Genomic DNA, 20,542 nt, shown 5'->3' with positions numbered 1-20,542 from the left:
TTTCTAAGGATTGAAAAGCTAAAGATGACTAAAAGAGCTCTAACAATGGGGGGTAGCATAGTGGCCCATGAGGGCGGGTGGGAAGACTGGGGGTGGGTTTTGGGGGTGGACAAATAATGGGACAAAAGGCAATGCTATTTGTCTCTGCTGCTGTCCAAAACACCCAGTAACAACATGTCCTCTTATCACGACCGAAACAGACAGACATATACACCAGCAACATGCATCAGTCCCGAGGAGATGTCAGGTGCCACGCATGTGCCATTTAAAGGCCTACAGATAGGTCCAGACAAAGACCCTTAGATGTGATTTGCATATGAAAAAAGCCTTACATGCTGTGGGAGGGGATGTGCGGTTGGCTGGAGCTGTGTCTCAAATAGCCACAAATGGCTCTGAATACTGTGAACTCTGCCTCAGGGAACATTCTGAATACAGTGAATTGAATAAAGAGTGGAATGGGAACCACCTGTTACCATTTAAATACATGCCAATTATAATACTTATGTAATATTTTTAATATAATTGAAATAACTGAGTGAGTCAGAGTGAAGGTTTCTGTAACATATATGATGTAATCTGATCTAAGTGTAGAGGTTGATCGTTCTTGTAATGATACAGGCATATGGTCAGAGAATTGCCACTGATACCCTTGATCTCGATCATACCCCCGACGCATGCAGCTCATAGCCTGGTCTCACTGAGTCCAAGTCTAGACATGTCTAAGCTGCTCCTGGAGAACCTTGCTGTCTGGCTGTGAAACTGATTGACCTCCACCAGTGACAGAAGACTGATAGCTGAGTTTGAGAAGATAGCGCCAAGTGGACCCTAATTGCGCTCTCCTGTGTCTTAATAGTCTCTCAGCTTGATTGTGCTCTTTAAGGGTGTGTGAAGATTATTGTAAAATCTGTGATCATACCAGCAGCATTTATGGTCTCCAGCTTCTGTTATGAGATGGTTCAGTTCAAAACAGCATGCAAATGTAGAGTTTAGACAAGCTTGTTGCCGAAAAAACAGAGAAAAATAGCTAACCTTTTATGACTATGGGAATTTAGAAAGACTTAAAACTCAGAAGACAGCACAGTCCAAAGTAAGTATCCAAAAGCACGAGGCCCATAGCTTCTCTAACATGGGGCAGAGCACCATGGATGAACAGAGGCACCAAACACAGCTGAACTGATGTAAAACGAGGCAAATGAAGAGAGAAAGAGAGAGAGAGAGAGAGAGAGAGAACTCTGAAGAAAGCTTGATATAGAGCATAAGGGAAAATTTAGATTGAGCAGGGAATTCCAAAACAATCTTTGCGTTGGATAATTCAGACTCAGGAACAGAGAGGATGCAAACTGGCTCTGACTCAAGAAAAGAGGAGAAATCATATTCGGAAACAGAGGGAACATTGGACTCAGAAACAGGGGAAATGTCAGCTGATTCAGGAACAGTGTCCAAAACAGGAGGTATTGGAGCTAACTCACTTTAAAGTGACTTCCTGCTAAGACAGTAAGAGCTGTTCAAATTTTCAAGCTCCCGAGGGCTCTCTTGTAGACACTGTGGGCCCTTTATGCACACTTTCCACAGTAAACAGTTCCGTAGTCTTTGCCCCCACAGCACTGGGCAACAATAGGATGTAATCATGAGTGTTAAGAAAGTCATTAATCCAGTCAGGTCAAGAGTTCCCAGGTCAGAGCTTAAAGGACATTTCCCTGTCTTCATTTAGTCAGAGCAGCCTTTTCACACTCCTTACACAGGGCCCTTTATAACGCCACATAAATCCAGTGAGGGTTTAATTCAACTCATGTCACAAATTAGTTCAGTTCAAGAAGCCCCAAATGCAGACATAAAGGAGGCAGACAGGTTGCTAAATAAATAAATAAATAAAATGTTCTAAAAAAATATATACTAAAGAAAGTTTTAATGAAGAATCTGATTGAAATGTACAGGAATGTAGGAAGACTCAAAACTCCAGTCAGGATCAGCACAGTCCAATAAATATAAAGCAGACATTTCAAGACAAAGAAGAACACTGCAATGAACACAGGCAACAATCACAGATATAGTGACAACTGACAAGGGAAAGCACTGGATTATGAATACACAGGCACAAAGTGTAATTTAATATAAACTAATGAGGCTGGAATCAATCACAAAGGGCAGGAAAAACACAAAGATAGAAGAATCTTTCTTGCACTCATTTTTTGTATCGTACCCCTTATGTTCAATCGATTACGTCGTCCCATTTGTTTTTCCTGGAGTACAGTATGCCAATTTTGAGATGCCTATAGCTATTTCTTTTTTTGATGCTTTCTTGTATATGTAAAAGCTGCAGGGAGTAAGTCTCACGGCCAGCATGATATATGAATTCAGTCAGGAAGAAAAAAAGCAATACTTTGACACATTTTCTCCCACTTATCCTTTTCAGGGTTGTGGGGGGATGAAGCCTATCCCAGTTGTCATAGTGCAAGAGGCAGGGTACACCCTGTACAGGTTGCCAGCCTGTCACAGAGCTAACACCTGGGAATCCATGTGACCAAGAACTATTTATAACTTTTTAAAACCAATTTCACTTCTTTACTTGATCAGCTGACTCAGGACTTACAGTGCTGGTCTATGCTGCTGCTGTCTCTAGCAGGCAGGATTAGCTGTATCAAAATGACTGTGTTGCCAAAATTCTTGTACCCTTTTCAGTGCACACCAGTATTTATTCCAAAACATTTTTTTTGGTCGCTTGATGCATTAGTTTTTCAGTTTTTATGGAACAAAAAACCTCCTAGGATACGAAAGAGTATCTTACAGAAAAGTAAAGAAATGGGAGGGCTTGCTGCACCAAATTTCCAATTTTCTTGTTGGTCTGCTAATATCCGCACAATGTTATTTTGGTGCAGTGTTAACTATGAGACTCCCAAATGGCTACCAGTGGAGGAGGCTTCATGTTGCTCTGCTTCTTTGTACTTGTGCCTTCCCCCAGCAACATCTCCTGTATCTCATACTAACAATGTAATTATTAAGAACTGCTTTAGAACATTGGCTCAAATTATACAACATTTTGGGAGCCAGAGAATACCTTTTTATCACCACTAGATTCAAATCCTTGATTTCCACCTTAATTAATTTTTTTCTTATTTACTTACAGAATTTTTTTGTACATATTTTTTCAATACACCTACTTTGATATAGTAATATTTGCCTTTTTAAAAATTTTTTTACTGGTTTGTGTTTATTATTTTAATTACTGTTTTGAAGTGGATACAAACAAATGCAGAATTTATGCCTGAAATCTGTGAAACTGCAAATTTTTTTTCTGTTCTTAGGCCCCATTTCATTATTCACCATCCTAAAACAGTGTTCTAAAATATATTTTAATTCACTTTAGCTATAATATTTAATGTTGTCATGTTGTTATCATGGAAGCTGTGATTATATGTGATGGTGATAAAATCTGTGTAAAATAAAAATTTACTTGAATAAGATTAACATGTATAATAACTTCTTTAATCACTTATTGACTCATTAGTCTAGAAAAAAATGTTTAACCTGCATATTTAAGTCATATATAGTTTGAGAGCTTCTGTTTATAATTGCAGTTACACAAAAAAACAAATGCTTATCCTCTAATTACTAGTTATATCATGTCCATGCTGAAATCAGAGCTAAACCCAAAGCTGTGGCATTGTGGTGTTTAATCCTCCTCATTAAAAAACACACCATAATGAGTAAAGCAATAAATGGCTCAAATTTTCAGTTGGATGCTGTCACCATGGAAATAGGAGGAATGCTAAAGCCAAACAGTGGAATTGGTTTCTGTGGCAGCCAGCCACAACGCCTTGAGAGGCTCTTGAATTTAAAGCCCTTGTTACAACAACTGCTTTTTTTCTTTAATCAAAGCTAAAGAGAGATAAAAGAGCTTCATGCCAGACGTGATCAAGCTAAAACAGCAATTCATTCACCATTCAGTGGGCATTGGTGCAAACAGCTGTTTTGTAGAACTATTAGTCTGAAGCAGCTTGAGACTAGAAATAGTTTAAGACTAATAAATGTTCTTGGATTATTTTATAGGAATTTTATCTACATCTAGATCTTATAAAGCAACTGATCATGTCACGATCTGAAGAAACTCAAGAACAGATGATAAAATCATTGATATCCATCAGTCTGGAAAGGGCTACAAAGCTATTTATGAGACACTGGTACTCCAGTGAACCACAGTGAGAGTCATTATCCACAAATGGAGACAGCCTGGAACAACCTTCCCAGGAGTGGTCTGCCTTCCAAAATTGGTTCAAGAATACTCAACAACTCATCCAGGAGGTCACAAAAGAAGCCAGAACAACATGTAAAGAATTGCAGGCCTCACTCACCTCAGTTAAGGTCCGAGTTCATAATTCAACAATAAGAAAGAAACTGGGCAAAAATGGCATCCATGGGAGAGTTCCAAGGTGAAAACCACAACGCAAAGGCTCACCTCACATTTTCTAAAAAAACATCTCGATGACCCTCAAGATTTTAATGAAAATATTTTGTGGACTGACAAGACAAGAGCTAAACCTTTTGAAGGTTTGAGTCCTATAACATCTGGCATAAAACTAACACAGCATTTCATAAAAAGAAGCTCATAGCAACAGTCAAACATGGTGGTGGTAGTGTGATGGTCTGGAGCTGCTTTGCTGCTTCAGGATGACTTGCTATAATTGATGGAACCATGAATTCTGCTCTCTACCAGAAAATTCTGAAGGAGAACGTCTGGGAATCAGTTCATGCCCTGAAGCTCAAGCTCACTTGGGTTATGCAGCAGGACAGTGATCTGAAACACACCAGCAAGTCCACCTCTCAATGGCTCAAAAAAATAAATAAATAAATAAATAAATGAAGCTTTTGGAGTGGCCTAGTCAAAGTCTGGACTTAAATCCGATTGAGATGCTTTGGCGTGACCTTAAACAGGCCGTTCATGCTTGGAACGCCTCCAGTGTGGCTGAATTAAAACAATTCTGCTAAGAAGTTTGGGCCAAAATTCCTCCACAGTGATGTGAAAGACTCATTGCCAGTTATCAGAAATGCTTGATTCCAGTTCTGACTGCCAAGATTGGCACAAACAGGTATTAGATTTAAGGGGCAATTACTTTTGCACACAGGGCCAGGTAGGTTTGGATAGTTTTTTCTCCCTTAATAAATGAAATCATTTAAAAACTGCAGTTTGTATTTACTCAGGTTAACTTTGTCTAATTTAAAAATTTGTTTGATGATCTGACTCATGTAAGTGTGACAAATATGCAAGAAATAAGAAATTAAAAAGAGGGCAGACATTTTTCACAGCCCTGTATAAATTAGGTTTTTACATCTGTTAATACTGATGTAATCTGATGTATAAAATCACCATCTGTTCTCAGGTGCTGCTCTGGACAAGCTGCCTCAAACTGTGGACCAGTGCTCCCAAAACCCATGCCAGAACCAGGCTATATGTCAAACCCGTGGTGATAGCTACTCTTGCTTCTGTGTGCCGGGCTTTCAGGGTTCTCACTGTCAGATTGATGTGAATGAGTGTGCTTCACAGCCCTGCAGGAATGGAGGAACCTGTGAGGACAGAGTGGGTAGATTCTCATGTCTGTGTTCTCCTGGTTTCACTGGTGAGCATCTGTACGCAAAGCTACATCATTTCAGTCCTAAAATATGTTATTGAGATTGCTAAAATGAATTATGTGTATATTAAATGCCATCCATGTTACCCAAGGCCATGTTGTCATTTTATATCAGTCTCAATGAAAGTATATAGCTAGTATATGATTATTATTGAAGGTTCACAAAGCGTTTCACTATAACAAACAATAACGTCAATCCATTGCATCAAGTGATTTGATTCATTCTCCCATTTTCTGACAGACTCTTATATTCATTTTATGTTTAGAAATGTTTAAAAGCATTAATCACTTTTTTAGCACAGGGATACTTTAAAGGAAATATTATATATGCTTTCCCCCCCATAGTTTGAGTGTTTTGGAGTGGCAAACAATCACAGCAAAAGGCTTTTCGGTGAGATAAAAGGGCCTTACATCACATCACAGCCAGTCCACATGAAAGCTTTCTCCGTTTTCACCCTCTGCCCTCAGGCTCGCCTGCCCTCTGACATCTGTACTGCTTTGATGTTCACAGGTGCTACTTGTGAGATCCAGATTGACGAATGTCAATCACAACCATGTCTCAGCGGAGGCAGTTGCCATGACTACATTGGTAGCTTCACTTGCACCTGCCTCGCCGGTTTCCAGGGACAACGGTGTGAAATCAACATTGACGACTGCCAAGACCACCCTTGCCAAAATGGGGCCCTGTGTATAGATAGAGTGAATGAGTAAGTAGCCCAGATCTGGTTTTAAAAATAAGAAGTAATTAATGGGACTTGTATCTGTAAACAGAGTAAAGGAAATATTGTAAATAACCTTATTAATGTGACCTACAAATCCCAACTGTCTTGTTGTGTGATTGTCTCAGTTACAGCTGTGACTGCTCTCACACAGCCTTCACCGGCCGACACTGTGAGACACCTCTGCCACCGTGCTACTCTGATCCCTGCTTTAACAGCGCCATCTGCGAGGACAATGAGGGGAACTACACCTGTGAATGCTGGCCTGGTAAAGGAAGTTCTTTTCTTGCTCAAATACTGTGGGAAACAATAAATAAGGAAACTAAGATAAATGATTTTAGAAGTGAGAACCATACAGATAGCTGCCTTTATGTTTGTAAATTTACTGTGATCTAATATGGTTCATACTCTGTCAGTTACAGGTGTTTATATGCATTTGAACTTTTTCACACTTGTAAAACAACCCTATGTTAGCTGATCTGTAATGGACATCATATGTACCGTTGATACAATATCCTAAACCCCATCTGCTTCCTCATGCCAGGGTTTGAGGGGCGTCACTGTGAGATAGAGATCAACGGGTGCAGCAGCAGCCCTTGCGGAAATGGTGGCAGCTGCATTAACAGGTCTTTGCAGACCTTGAATGGCAGAGAGTCTGAACTCCATGACCACAACTTTTCTGTAGGTTACATCTGCAGATGCCCTCCAGGAACAACAGGTAGGTTTATCAAACTGAACTGATCAATTTAGATAGATAGATAGATAGATAGATAGATAGATAGATAGATAGATAGATAGATAGATAGATAGATAGATAGATAGATAGATAGATACTATGCTTAACAAATTTGTTATACCACCCGTCATAAAAAACAAGAAAACAAATATTTTAGTCAAAAATTTGTTTAAAACTAATAATGAATGAATTCACATTTTTATACCTAAATCTGAGCTGGCACATTGGACATTATTCAAGCAAAACATTCAACCACAAAAACTAACGTTTCTGTTCAGGAATGAATAACTCTAATTTGGTATCTTAATCCAAAAATAATAAAAAATAAATTAATAACCAATGTGGTTGACTTTTTTTCTACGAATTTGTAAAACAGTAAATTACAAAATCCATGGCTAACAACAATAATTATGTTTTAGCATAAAAAATATAATTTAGAGTTAATAATTTAGCCGTTTCGAGTCCCTGAATACGATACAATTTGAAAACGGGTATTAATAGTTTTTGAAATGTTCTGACTTTGCTGCCCCCTGGTGGTATTATCAAAATACATAACAATAACAAAAACAGAACGAAACTCTGTGGCACACAGTACCTTAATCCCCTGGCATTTATATCTAGCATATTTGGTAAGTAGGTAACACAACTGAAAATGTTTTATTTACTTGATAACATAACATAGGGAATATAGAGTAACTGTGGATCCTTTCAGAGAAACACTGTAGCAGGAATGTTTCATCATATTAAAGTTTTCTGTTCGAAAAGCTTACCGCTTACAAAAGACTTGATCTGTGGACGTAGGTAAGAACTGTGACCCGCTGCCTGCTGAGAGCTGTGCGCTATAAATTGACTCTCTGCCAGTTGCAATGGCACTGACTCACTAAGGTGGCCAAATAGCATTAGCTTAATCCCCCAGGATGTGGCTTTTCTGGTCTCCTGACTGGAGCTATTCAGCCTTTCATGCTTTAGGGAAGCAGACGAGGAGCAGGCGTCCACCGTGATGACCTGTACACACACAACGTAACATGGTGCTGTTAGACAAATTTGGGTCTGTTCTGGGGAAAAACGTGACGGCATGATGTGGACACCTGTGCCATGGATTTGGGGGATTTGGTTGCTTGGAACAGGTAACAACAGAATTGTACTTGTGCAAATAGCGTTTGTATTACATAACAGAAATTTCAAAGGCTGAGAGCACCTACAGCATATGCACAGAAAGAGCTCTGGATACAAACTCAAAGAGAGGAACAGTGCTAAGAGGATGATCAATGCACCAATCCAAATAGTCATGAAACGTTTTTAGTTTACAAGCCAAGCAATACACAGCGATGATAATGAATGCTTTTACTCCTGAATCCTGATTTACATCTGGAAACATGCCCCCCCCCCTTTTTTTTGTAGTTGTGTAATAGCTGTAGTAACAGTGTTTAATTATGTGTGAGTTGTGTGACTTTATTATATTCTTCTGCTAACAGGCTCCCTCTGCCAGGAGGTGATAAACCAGTGTGAGCCCAATCCGTGCCAGAATGGGGGCAAATGTGAGAATCATGTTGGAGGCTACACTTGCCACTGCCTCAAGCCGAGTCATGATGGCATGCTCTATGGGGGTGTTAACTGTGATGTGAAGTTAGTGGGCTGTGAAGGCCATGAATGCCAGAACCAAGGCTCCTGCTCTCCTTTCCTGTTGGATGGGACTCATGGATACATCTGTTCCTGCTCACCTGGGTACACTGGACCTCTCTGTAAGACCCCAACTACCTTTTCCTTTGAACGCAAAGGCTACTTGCTGCTGCACAGTCCCCTCGTGGATACTGAAGTGATTTGCAACATCACCCTGAGCTTCAAGACTGTTCTGCCCAGAGCTCTGTTGTTTCAGAGGATCACAAACGGTCTGCGGCTGAGCCTGGAACTGGAGGGAGGGCAGCTACGTCTCGCACTGAGGAGGGAGGCCTCTGCTGGGGCAGACAGCCCGAGCCAGGTTCTTGAGCTTCTACACAACGTCACAGATGGAAAGTGGTATTCTGTAGAGGCTGTGCTTGGAAATTGGGTACTAAGCCTTAAACTACAGGATGATGCCATGAGGTGTGCAAGCCAGACATGCCACAAAGCAGCTGCAGTCCAGAGATGGCTGGCGGGGTTCGTTTCAATCCCTCAGAGCACTTTTATTGGAGGAATACCTCGGGACTTGAATGGCCCCAGTGAATACGCTGCATTTACTCCATTCATTGGATGCATGCGGGATGTGTTTGTGGACTGGCAGCTCGTCATCCCCGAGGAATGGCTGAGCGACTCGGCTGTTAATGTGTCCCCGGGCTGCAGCCACAGGGACCGCTGCCTGGGTGCGCCGTGCCAAAACAGAGGAGAGTGTGTAAACCTGTGGCAGAGCTACGAGTGCCGGTGTGCAAGGCCTTATGAGGGGCACGACTGTGAGGAGGGTAAGTTTGCAACTGGAAGACAGGGATAAATTTGAAGGAATTGCTATGAAAAGCAGGAGTCTTCAGGCTTAAATCTAACCCAGTTATTGAGTATGCCGAAAAATGGGGGCATTGAATAACATCCTTAGCTGCTTGTGTGTATCAGGAGATAAGGGGTCGGAGATGAAGCCTGTCAAAAGTCACGCTAAAGGGCAGATCCTCTTATGTGACGAGCTAGATTAAGGGATTCTATTTTGGTGCTGACGTGCAGGGTAATGTCACCCCGAAAAATGGCAACTACTCAGTAAACTAACGACTATTGTGATCGATACATCATAAACTGAATCATGAATATGATAATCGGTTACAGATTTCATTTACAGTTTCAACATACAGTTTTTGCATAGTATATTGAACAGAAGAGTTTCCCCACCGTGAATACCTATAGACTGTTGAGTCTTTCAAAGAAGATTACTGATGGGAGATTCACACCAACATTTACCTGCACAGTTTACAAACACCTACTCAAACCTGCTACATACACATTGAAGATTTTTGAAGACTTTATATCACTTTTGCTCTAGGCAATTTTTAAAGCGTCCTGCCTGCCTCATAAGGTAGAAAGAGCTGACAGTGGACACAGAATATACACATCAAGAGGGCTGGTGGTGGCCTAAGTTACTCTTTTAATAGACAAGATTGAGGTTCGGGGGTCAGCACAGATGGAAACATCTGAATTTTTCACCTTAACTAACGATAAAAAGGAAAGACTTTTTCACTTATTGCAACGTGTCATTAATTAATTCATTCATTCAGTCTCAAATTGCTTGAACCCAGTTATTGATCTCACAGTGCATATTGGCCAAGCTGAAAAAAGACCGTTTTATATAATAGCATTCGTCCAGCTCACTTTTTGTTCACCCTGTCCCCTCTTTGCAGAACATGTGACTGCCCGCTTTGGGAACGAGGACTCCTACAGTTATGCAGCATTCACTATCACTGATGACCTGGCGGACAACTTCTCCATCTCCTTCTTCCTGCGCACACGGAGGGGCAGCGGACTCCTCCTGGTGCTTGCCAACAGGAACAGCGGGTACCTACACATGTGGTTAGATGGTGGCAAGGTCACAGTTCAGCTCGATAAGTATGAAAGCCTAAAGTCAGAGGATGCGATCAATGATGGGGAAGTCCACTTCGTAAGCGTAGAGGTGGTGAATGGCCGTACGGCGCTGTATGTAGCAGCTCAGAAACAGGGAGATGCAGAGGTGAGGGCAGTCAGTGTCCAAGCAGGTGACACTGTGTACGTGGGAGGTCTGCTGGAGACGAGGGAGACAGCAGTGTTTGGTGGATATTTCAAAGGCTGCATCCAGGACCTGAGGATCAGTGACAAGAGGCTGCAGTTCTTTGGGCTGGACACCTCAGTGAGATCTTATCCTCTGGAGCTCATGGAAAATGTAACTGCTGGCTGCTCTGGAGACAACATCTGCAGTGTGAGTGAACACCCTGCACACAGTGTTGGTGTAGTATCCGTAGACACTAAACAGATATTAAAACAATATTGTAATTTTTATCTTGAAAGATGTCACTAAACTCAAGGAAAGTATTCAGATACAAATGAAAACTGCATTAATAAAATCAAACGCGTGGCCCTAAATACATGACATTAATAAGTACAAACCTAAAACGAACCCATATCTGTTTCTCAGAGGAATCCGTGTCTAAACGGGGGGATGTGCTACTCCAAGTGGGATGACTTCACCTGTACCTGCCCCCCCAGCACGTCAGGGCGGCGCTGTGAAGAGGTGAAGTGGTGCCAGCTGTCCCCTTGCCCCACGGATGCACAGTGCAGAATGCTGAACCAGGGCTACGAATGTAAGTGAGCTGTTCTAAAGTCACTTGAAGTGACTCCAAGTTAAGCCAAATTGCAAGTCTTGTTCAGTATAGAGCAATTAAAAAAAATCATTGGAACATTAATTATTAGATGATTTCCTTTTTCATAACTGAGACCCAGTCTTTAGGGGTAAACACTGTTGCCCTCTTCAGTATTTCTTAGCTCCATAAAAGCCCAGTAAATATATGTTACCCAATCTTTGACCTTGTTTGTTCAATTTCTTTATTGTCTTAATTGGCTGCTATGTAACCAGATGATTTGTCACTGTTAATTATACACTGGCCTTAATCTTCCCACACAGTATTCCGTATGTGATCCGTAAAGTAGGATCCGTCCCAGGCCTGCTTATCCTCTTTTTTTTTTTGCTGGAATTACTGATGATTTGTTCTGGTGTGCGTCTGTCTCCGTTATTATGGAGATACAGAGATGTACTCCTTGTATTTCCAATAAATAGTTTTTAGTGTTATCGATCAGGTAGATGTCATGCTGTAATACTGCCTACTGTACTGGTAGGTTTATTATTTAGATTCAGGAAATCAGTACTCCTGCATCTCAAAAATGAGATGCCAACCAAAACAAAGTAAATGTGTACATAGCACATATACACAGCAGATATTTTCTTCTGGTCTCCCAGGTTACTCCAATGCAACCTTCCTGAATGACAGCACTGTACTGTCCTATCGGGGAAATGGTCACATATCCCACAACCTGACAAACCTGTCACTAAATCTGCGCACACGGAAGCGTAATGCAGCCATCCTACATGCTGAGGAGGGCTCCGCTTCCATCACGGTCTCTGTCCAAGATGGCTTCCTTTTCATGGAGCTTCAGAGCACCTATGGAAATGACAGTGACATGGGGGAGGGACGGGAGGTCGTATCTACAGTCAGTCTCAGCAGCAGAAGTAGCATCAGCGACGGGGAGTGGCACAGTGCCCACTTCCTTATGACAGTACCGTGGGCGCAAACCTCTCGGTGGACTTTAGTGCTTGATGAAGAAATAGACGAAGCCAGCACTTCCACCAGCAAAGGAGGCAACCTGGACTTCCTCAGACAGGGGGTGGACATCTTCCTGGGGGGGCTGGCCCCTGACACCGGCTGGTCCTTTGCTGGCTGTCTGGGCACTGTGGAGCTGGGTGGGATTGCCCTGTCTTACTTCAGTTCCTCTGAGGTGAACCTCCCACGTCTGCAGGAGGAGCAGTTTATCCAGACATCGCTGCATGCGCCGCTCATCGGCTGTAGCGGGGCCTCTGTCTGTGAGCCAAACCCCTGTCTGAATGGCGGCGACTGCCAGGACCTCTTCAACAAGTACAACTGCAGCTGCACTGAGGGCTGGGCCGGGAGGCGCTGCGACTTCCTCTTGGACACCTGCGCTTTGAATCCCTGTGTTCACGGCAACTGCAGTGTCAGTGGGCTGACCTACGAGTGCACCTGTGAACTTGGCTACGCAGGCGTGAACTGCGAGGAAGAGGCTGATATGTGCGAAAACCACCTGTGTGCCCACGGGGGCACCTGTCTGCACGGGCCGGACAGGTACGCCTGCCTCTGTCCAGAAAACTACACCGGACCCCTTTGCAAGTAAGTTCAGGTGTTTGCAAGGTAAGTAGTAAAGTACAGCAGCAGAATGAAGTAAAAAAGAAATAAAAAGTGAGTGAGTGGTTATGGAAAATGCAGATGAGCAAAGAGGAAACAATCCCATTATGAATATTTCATTCTTCAAAGATGACTTTATTTCTCTATGAACGGCAGTGAAAGCTTGGTTAGAAACACAAACTGCACACATAAATGCTACAAAATTGCACCGACAGGGGACTGCAGCACAACACAAATACAACCCTTCACTGTAAATGTCTCCACATCTCTGCCTCTGTTCAGCATTTCAACCACGCCTGCGGTGAGCGCCTCAGAAGCTGCATTTCTATTCTAGTGTCAGCCAGAAAAGGCCCCAGTCTGCTCACTACACACGGCTCTCTGGTTCAGCGCCAGTTTCTTTCCCCTGTCATCTAGCGTTTGCCTCTGAGACCCAGCAGGGGGAACGCCTCCAAGCATTTATCCTGTAAACACACAGCCTCTTGCATTTTGCCTCCTTTTGCACACCTTTGCAAGTGTCTCGCTAAGCAAGCCACCAGTCAAGCTATCTCCCTTTACTGGGAACATCCACGCTGCTTTAAAGTTTTTGTGAAAATGACTTCCTTTTGTTTGTCTCTTTTGTTTGTGCCTCTTTCTTCCTCCTCTCACCATCTTTCCTTCTGTTTTCTGTTTCTGCAGTGAACGCATTGAAGAAATTCCATGGTACATTGTTGTCAGAAATGTGTGAGTTGTTTTTTTTTTTTGTTTTGTTTTGTTTTGTTTTTTGTTTTTTTTCACATGTTCCCAGTTGTTTGTTTCCTGTTAGATATTTGTCTCTCAAATGTCATGTACGAAGCCTTCTGCTTTTTTTGTTCAACCGAGTGCAACAAAATGCGAAGCAAAGGCAAATATTAGCACTTTTAAAATGAGCCAGCCACTTTTTCAAATGAGTGACAGCTATAGTTTAAAATGATCAACCTTGTTTCGCTCCTTCAAATGAGCGTGTGTGTTTTGTAACCACTGAGGGATGAGCTTCAAGTTGCCAGCAGACGCGCAACGTTTTGGAGCAGAGCTGTTGTTGCTTGAGGCAAACAGAAGGTTACAGAGGCCAAAGAGAAATAAGACTGACTTTTTCATTCCCGTACATGTGATTTGACATCCTGCTGGTGACTAGTTGCCAGAGGGCTTTAATCTTATTATCCTGGTCGCCTCCTAAGTCTCTTTGTCTCCCCTGTGGGGAACAGCAGGAGGTTGAATAATGCAACTCCCGCTTGGCCATCTCCTCTGCTTCTGGCAGATATAAAGCCAACCAAATATCTGCTGAACACTTCAGTATGAGCTACAGCTTGACAAAACTTCTGTTTAAACTTTTCCAACAGAAGGCCAAAACTTCCTGTTTCCGTGTGCGGCGATGACACCAGAAATTACACCTGCTTCAATGGAGGCAACTGCACGGACCGGGAGCTTTCCTGTGACTGTCCACCGGGCTTCATCGGGCACCGGTAGGAAGAAGGAAATCACAATCACTGGCTTCACCACCTGCCAGATTATCAAATACCTAGCAATGCGGGATCCGATTCCAGCAGTTATAAAGTCCTTATACAGTAGAAAAAAGTGCTGGGTCACACCTCTTGATCTTTTATTTTATATACCGGAATCCAAGCACCTAACCGTACAGTTTACATTTCCAAACACTTGTGAAAGAATGGTTTGTTCTAAAGACATCACTGAATTTGAGCGTGATGCTTTAACAGCATGTCATCGTTCAGTTTGTGACATTTATTCCCTCCTCGATATTCCATGATCAGCTGTAACTGTATTACTGCAGATTGGAAGCATTTTGGAATTACAGCATTTGAAGTGAGAGACCACATGAGGTTGCTGAGTGCTGAGGCACACTGTGCATAAATGTTACCAACGCTCTGCTGACTCAATAACTGCAGAGCTCCGAACCTCCTCTGGCATTAACATCATCACAAAAACTGTGTGCTGGGAGCTTCATGGCATGACTTTCTATAGCATCTCTCTGTGTGTGTGTGTGTGTGTGTGTGTGTGTGTGTGTGTGTGTGTGTGTGTGTGTGTGTGTGTGTGTGTATATCCATATAGTGTACATTCTCTGTATGTTTCATTTCCTGTTTAATGCCTTCTCCACCCACCAGCCTCCTATTTATGTGCAATGTGGTTGTAGGTGCGAGCAGGAGGTGGACGAGTGCAAGTCCAACCCCTGTCTGAATGGAGGCTACTGCCGCAATCTCATCAACAAGTTTATCTGCGTGTGCGACATGAGCTACGCTGGAGACCTGTGCCAGACGGACGTAAGCGACATTTACTTTTACGTGGCTTTGCTTTTGTGGCAGAACCTTTTCCAGCTGCTCTCCTACCTGATCCTCAGGCTGGACGATGAGCCAGAGGTGGACTGGGGGGCAAACGACTGAGTCTGTGTGTGCATGCCTGAGGGTCAGCATTTGTCTTTGGGACTGTGGGTTGCAGTGATCTTAGTACTTTCAAATGGGTTATTGATTGATCTTCAAAGGTGAGATTGGCTTGTAGTTTTTCATATAAAACACAAGGGAGATATAAAAATTTAAAGCACTATACAGAATAGGTATTTTTCTAGTCTGTTAACAGTACCACAGATCTGTTTGTGCCTTAAAATGATCCTTTTAAATCAACAGCACCTTATTAAATATAGTTCTTTACCTACATGTATGTATATTATTAAACTTAGATATTGCAATAGATATTAATGATGATTAATTAGCAATAGTCTAGACCTAAATCTAGTAGTTCATTTTCTACCAGTCCAAAAAAAAAAGGGGGGGGGGGGGGTGTCTATGCAGTAAAGCACTTTTTTGGTGAGGTGAAGAACATTATGAATATGTGAGTTATTTATACTGTTTCTCAGTGAAGCTTTCCTGTCAGTCTTGTGTGAACTGGATTTTGGGAGCTCCATACGGATACATTTGTGAACTATGAAAAAACAGTGTTGTAGTTACAAAGGCACCTAGAGGGGCTAGAAGACAACAAGATGTCTCGCTTTGTTCTTGATGTGCGTTCAGAGCACTGCGCTGACTGACTGACTGACTGCTGTGTGCTGTTTTGTACCAAAGAACAAGTTTTTCGTCTCTAAAAACCTTGCTGTCTGAGCCGAAGATATTTTAAGCCTAAATTCTCTTGTGGCTCTGCTTGAATGGTTCCTATCAACATTTACCATGCTGTTGTGGTCACCGTTTCATATGCTTGAGATTGTTGCATTTGTATGTCTCTCACTGTAGAATTTTGTGTGTTATTGTTTGTCTTTCAGTCTTGTTGTGCTGACATCATGCTGAATGATCCATGTAACTGCTTGTTTGTCTGTGTTTCCTCCATCATATTCGATCGTTGTGTCCTGTCTCTCTCACTCTCACTCTCTCTCGCTCTTTGTGTTTGTTGTTGTCAAATAAAAACAACCTTTCTTATCAGTCTTGATTTTTTTTTTTGTTGTCCTCTCTTTATTTCTCTCAAGTAACTTTTCCTCTTATAATCACACGTTTTCTGTTTCCATCAAAGTTCATGTTAGGAGAAATGACAGCTGAAGGTCAAAATCCTTTCACTAACTGATCGTCTGTGTGTGTGTGTGTTTGTGTCTAAAGGAGTGGACATACTGAAGTCAGGTGGTTACTGCAACACCAAACATAGACACTTAATCTCATTTAATGAGATGTAGAGTGAGTTTGTCCTGGAATAGCCAAAGTGCAGTTGTCCCACACAGCCACAGCATAAGGCTGCAGTGTTTTTCCCCGTCGGTGCGCGTACTGATGTTTGATCCATTTATTGTTCAGGATGCTCTTGTAATTCCATCAGTATTTTCCTGCTGAGCTGCATCAGAAGAGTAATGACAAAAACACAGAACTTGCACTTTGTACTTAAAGACTTTTTGAAAGGCTCCTACTAAGTGTGATCAGATGTCCCTGTTTAAGTGGGATTGCACAGCATTTGTATTCCTTGTCCTCCCTGTGCTGAGTCAGTGTCCCACGTTTTGACTGGGTCTGCAGGACATGCACTTTTCTAAAGACCGGCTTTTACCTGATGCATGTGAGGTGAAGGCTTTTTATTATAGACAGAAAAAGGTTAGCCTGACTAATGCCAGGGAAAGTTAAAGGTCTTTGCAGATTTTGTCTAATATGATGGAAACTACCACAAAGAGAATTACTGTAAGCGGCAGTATATTCTGAAAGAAGTATGTATTTTTTGCTAGTTACTTTTCAATTTTCAAAGGGGAAACTATGGTGTGAAGTGACACGTGTGTTTATAATTGGATAAAAATTGATAAAATTGTCAGATGTGGCTCAAAAAAGGTTTGCCAGTCTATGGATACATCCATACTGCAACCCAAAAACTGTTACCAGACAGAAGAGCAGCTGAAATAACAATGAAGTAAAAGAGAATACAGGAGTAGATAAAGAGTATTGTACAAGACCATAATAACAAACTTAAACTTCCTTTCATTATTGTATTTACGTAGCAAGAGAGTTGGAAATATATCTGGCTTGCACATGCGCTAACATGCACAATTTATTGGATTTTTAGTTTTACGTCGGATATAAAAATTTCAGAGCCTAAACCTTGTGTAAAGTGCAGCTCGGTATATTGATTTTGAAGATTACCAGTGAAATCTTCACATACTTCTGTGCATGTGGTGAATATGCAGCGGCACTCTTCTTGTACACCTGCTCTCTTCCATCTTGTATTTTTCAAGTCTGTGCATATATGTGTGTGTGCATATGTGTGTGTGTCTGTGTCCTTTGCAAGCACAGGTAGTTTCGGTGGCGAGGGAAGAGGGGGGGGAGGAAATGGGAGGCAGTTTTTCAGCGTCGGCACTGATGTGGCCATCCTTGGAGCGCGAGATAAGCACAGAGGAAGAAATGTGCTTTGCCAGCAAAAAAGCAGCATCTGGCGCTGAAGTGCACTTTCAGCAGAGAGCTGGTGGCATTCACAGAAGTTCGGTCTGCTTCACAGAAACCTATGAGGGCAGCTTATCTGGCAGATACACACACACACACACACACACACACACAGCAGGTTGATAGTGCTGACAGCAGGGAAGCATTGCTGCCGTCTCTGTGTGTGTAGCCGCTCTGCAGAGGCTTCAGGGTGGCCTCGACATGTACCTTAGAGACTGGTTAGTTAGACATCTCTGGGTCTGTGTGTGTGGCAGTTGGTGACTGATGGCGGGTCCTGGCTGCAGGCTGCTCCAGCTCGCTTGTGTCACACTTGCTCTGACAGGCGAGTGTGCTGCAGTGACAGGTAAGCACTTTCCAGGAGTCAACAAAGAACCTGTAGCGAGGGGAAGAAAATCTAATGTCTACAGCATCAAGCGTGAGCGCAGAAGTTATTTTTTGCCTCAGGATATGGATGGTTGTGTTTTTATTAGAATTATGTTTCCATGTTGATTGCTCGGTGTAAAGTTTGCTGACTTCTGAGATAATTTTTCATAGCCTTGTGTGTTAGTTATGAAGATGCTGTCAGCAAGTGTTACGGAGTGAGACTTACAGCTGTTGTGCTGTTGTAGCAGCCGCTCAGAGTTACAACTATCACGCCAACCACGACTGCTGATGTAAGTGCATCTGCTGCTCCGTTTTCTGCTGCCGGATAATGAATGTCAACAATCGCTCCCCTGCTGCACTGGAAAGCTCTAAGTAATCTTGATTCATTAGGGTTTGATTGGTGACCAACATCTGTGTGTGTGTGTGTGCAGGATACTGTATTGTGTGTGTGTGTGTGTGTGTGTGTGTGTGTGTGTGTGTGTGTGTGTGTGTGTGTGTGTGTGTGTGTGTGTGTGTGTGTGTGTGTGAGAAGATCAAGTAGCCACAAGTGTACATTAAATAAGAATGTGAGCAGGTTTCACAAGTCATTGAAGTCCACAGCTACAAATCAGACACTTCAGCTTTCAGTCCTGGTTGTGTGTGTATGTTCAAGTTATTTTGGGCGGGTGAGTGCGTGTGTGCGTGAGCATCATCAGGCAAGATTTTGCCTGTGTGTGTGTGTGTGTGTGTGTGTGTGTGTGTGTGTGTGTGTGTGTGTGATCCTTCACAGACGGAGCATGCTCTGTACAGGTCACAGGTGACTGCTGCGCTGGCACAGTATCTGGTTGGCTTGGCAGTAGCGGTGGTGATGCTGAGGCTGGCGCTCACTGCAGCCAAACTGCGAGAGAGGCGGCAGACGGAGGGAGGTTTGAGTCCGCGGCAACTCGAGGCTCCTGGTGGTCGCAACCCACCTGCTGAGCTGGGAAACACATCCATCAACACTTTGGCAGCACACTTAGAGCGCCTGGTGTAGTGTAAAGGAGTCAGGAGAGGAAGAGAGAGTGTGTGAGCACGAGGGATAACAGTGTGTGAGAGAGAGAGAGAGATGGAGGAATAAAGCATGTGCTCTCTGTATGAGTGTTAAACCTAAAACATTTGCTGGAGCCGTTTCTCTCTCTGACTCTCCCTCTTTCTCACTTCTCTTCAGCTGACCTCTGAGGGTTTGACCTCTGACCTCTTACTATCTATCAGTCTGGGATCCGTCATCCTGTTGCTGGTTGTCATCCTGACCTCTGTTGGCATGGTGGTGGCCCTAAATCGCCGCGCCACCCACGGCACCTACAGTCCCAGCCGGCAGGAGAAGGAGGGGTCACGGGTGGAGATGTGGAGCATCACGCAGCCACCGCCCATGGAGAGACTGATATAAGACGCAGGTGGAAATTGTGTTTTCATGCAGAATGATTATCTGGTACTGATAGTAATAAAAAGAAATGACACCATGAATTACACCTGATGTAGTAGATGTATAAGTGACGCAGTTTGAACAGAGACTGTGGAGACGTGGAGGCTCACAGTGGCTCCGCTTTAAATTACTGCCATCTTTCTGTATTTGCATATACACATGCAAAAAGAAATTGTGACAGCATTTTCATTTTCAGCACCCTCATCCATCTTTGTGATGCTTTGCACCTGGTTCCACAGTGCAGAAGTATATCCATCTACACAGGAAGACCGGAGTTCAAAATGGATCGAGTCTTGTCACATCTCTGTGCTTGATCCATATATTTAGGATTGATGGACCAGTGAGCACTGAAAGGAAAACCTGGTTGGAATGTAGGGCAAACAAACATATTTTCTTAAAGCGTCATTTGGGACTGCAAGTGTGTATAAAAAACAAAAAGGTTAATGATGTCTTGGATCAAGTGCTCAAGTATTTTAGAATATGCCACAATGTCCACATTCACTGGAGTGAAGGAAAATGTCGCACACTGGACATCATGATGCTCTATGGTGCAGAGGCGAAAAGCTCTAAAACGCTCTGGCTGTACATGCATTGATGGGATTAGTTTACAATAAGACAAATATGGAAAACCATAAATCTGTTGTCTTTTAAACACATGAAATTCCTTCAGTGTGTATTTATTTCAGGAAAATGTATCTAGTTCATCTCAAAGTCCACCAGTAAATATGTTCATTTTCAGTGAACATTGCTTGTGGACTTTTCTTTCTGAAGCTCTTTAGTCTCAGATTCATGTCTTGTAGCAGTTTTAGGATTCGTTGCATTATAGTTATAGAAGTCAGAATT

At 42.6% G+C, this 20,542-nt stretch overlaps 1 protein-coding gene across 6 annotated transcripts in view; it reads left to right on the top strand.

Moving 5' to 3' along the window:
• The window catches only part of crb1 (crumbs cell polarity complex component 1), a 21,961-nt gene extending 1,419 nt beyond the window's left edge, over window positions 1–20,542 (top strand). For 3 of the 6 annotated variants that reach the window (XM_030726885.1, XM_030726884.1, XM_030726886.1), the window contains exons 3-15: window positions 5,376–5,612; window positions 6,136–6,331; window positions 6,472–6,611; window positions 6,888–7,061; window positions 8,555–9,514; window positions 10,433–10,983; window positions 11,200–11,365; window positions 12,019–12,961; window positions 13,652–13,696; window positions 14,332–14,454; window positions 15,141–15,267; window positions 19,489–19,670; window positions 19,896–20,542. In XM_030726885.1, coding sequence (XP_030582745.1) covers window positions 5,376–5,612; window positions 6,136–6,331; window positions 6,472–6,611; window positions 6,888–7,061; window positions 8,555–9,514; window positions 10,433–10,983; window positions 11,200–11,365; window positions 12,019–12,961; window positions 13,652–13,696; window positions 14,332–14,454; window positions 15,141–15,267; window positions 19,489–19,670; window positions 19,896–20,013 — 3,962 coding nt within the window. In that variant the 3' untranslated portion in view covers window positions 20,014–20,542. Of the gene's footprint in view, window positions 1–5,375; window positions 5,613–6,135; window positions 6,332–6,471; window positions 6,612–6,887; window positions 7,062–8,044; window positions 8,207–8,554; window positions 9,515–10,432; window positions 10,984–11,199; window positions 11,366–12,018; window positions 12,962–13,651; window positions 13,697–14,331; window positions 14,455–15,140; window positions 15,268–19,444 lie in introns of those variants that run through there. The other 3 variants (XM_030726888.1, XM_030726887.1, XM_030726889.1) reach the window with 3 other exon arrangements.

This window comes from Archocentrus centrarchus, chromosome 4, assembly GCF_007364275.1.
Source record: "Archocentrus centrarchus isolate MPI-CPG fArcCen1 chromosome 4, fArcCen1, whole genome shotgun sequence".
In the NCBI taxonomy this organism is placed as follows: Eukaryota; Metazoa; Chordata; class Actinopteri; order Cichliformes; family Cichlidae; genus Archocentrus; species Archocentrus centrarchus.
This window is presented reverse-complemented; position numbering and strand designations above follow the sequence as displayed.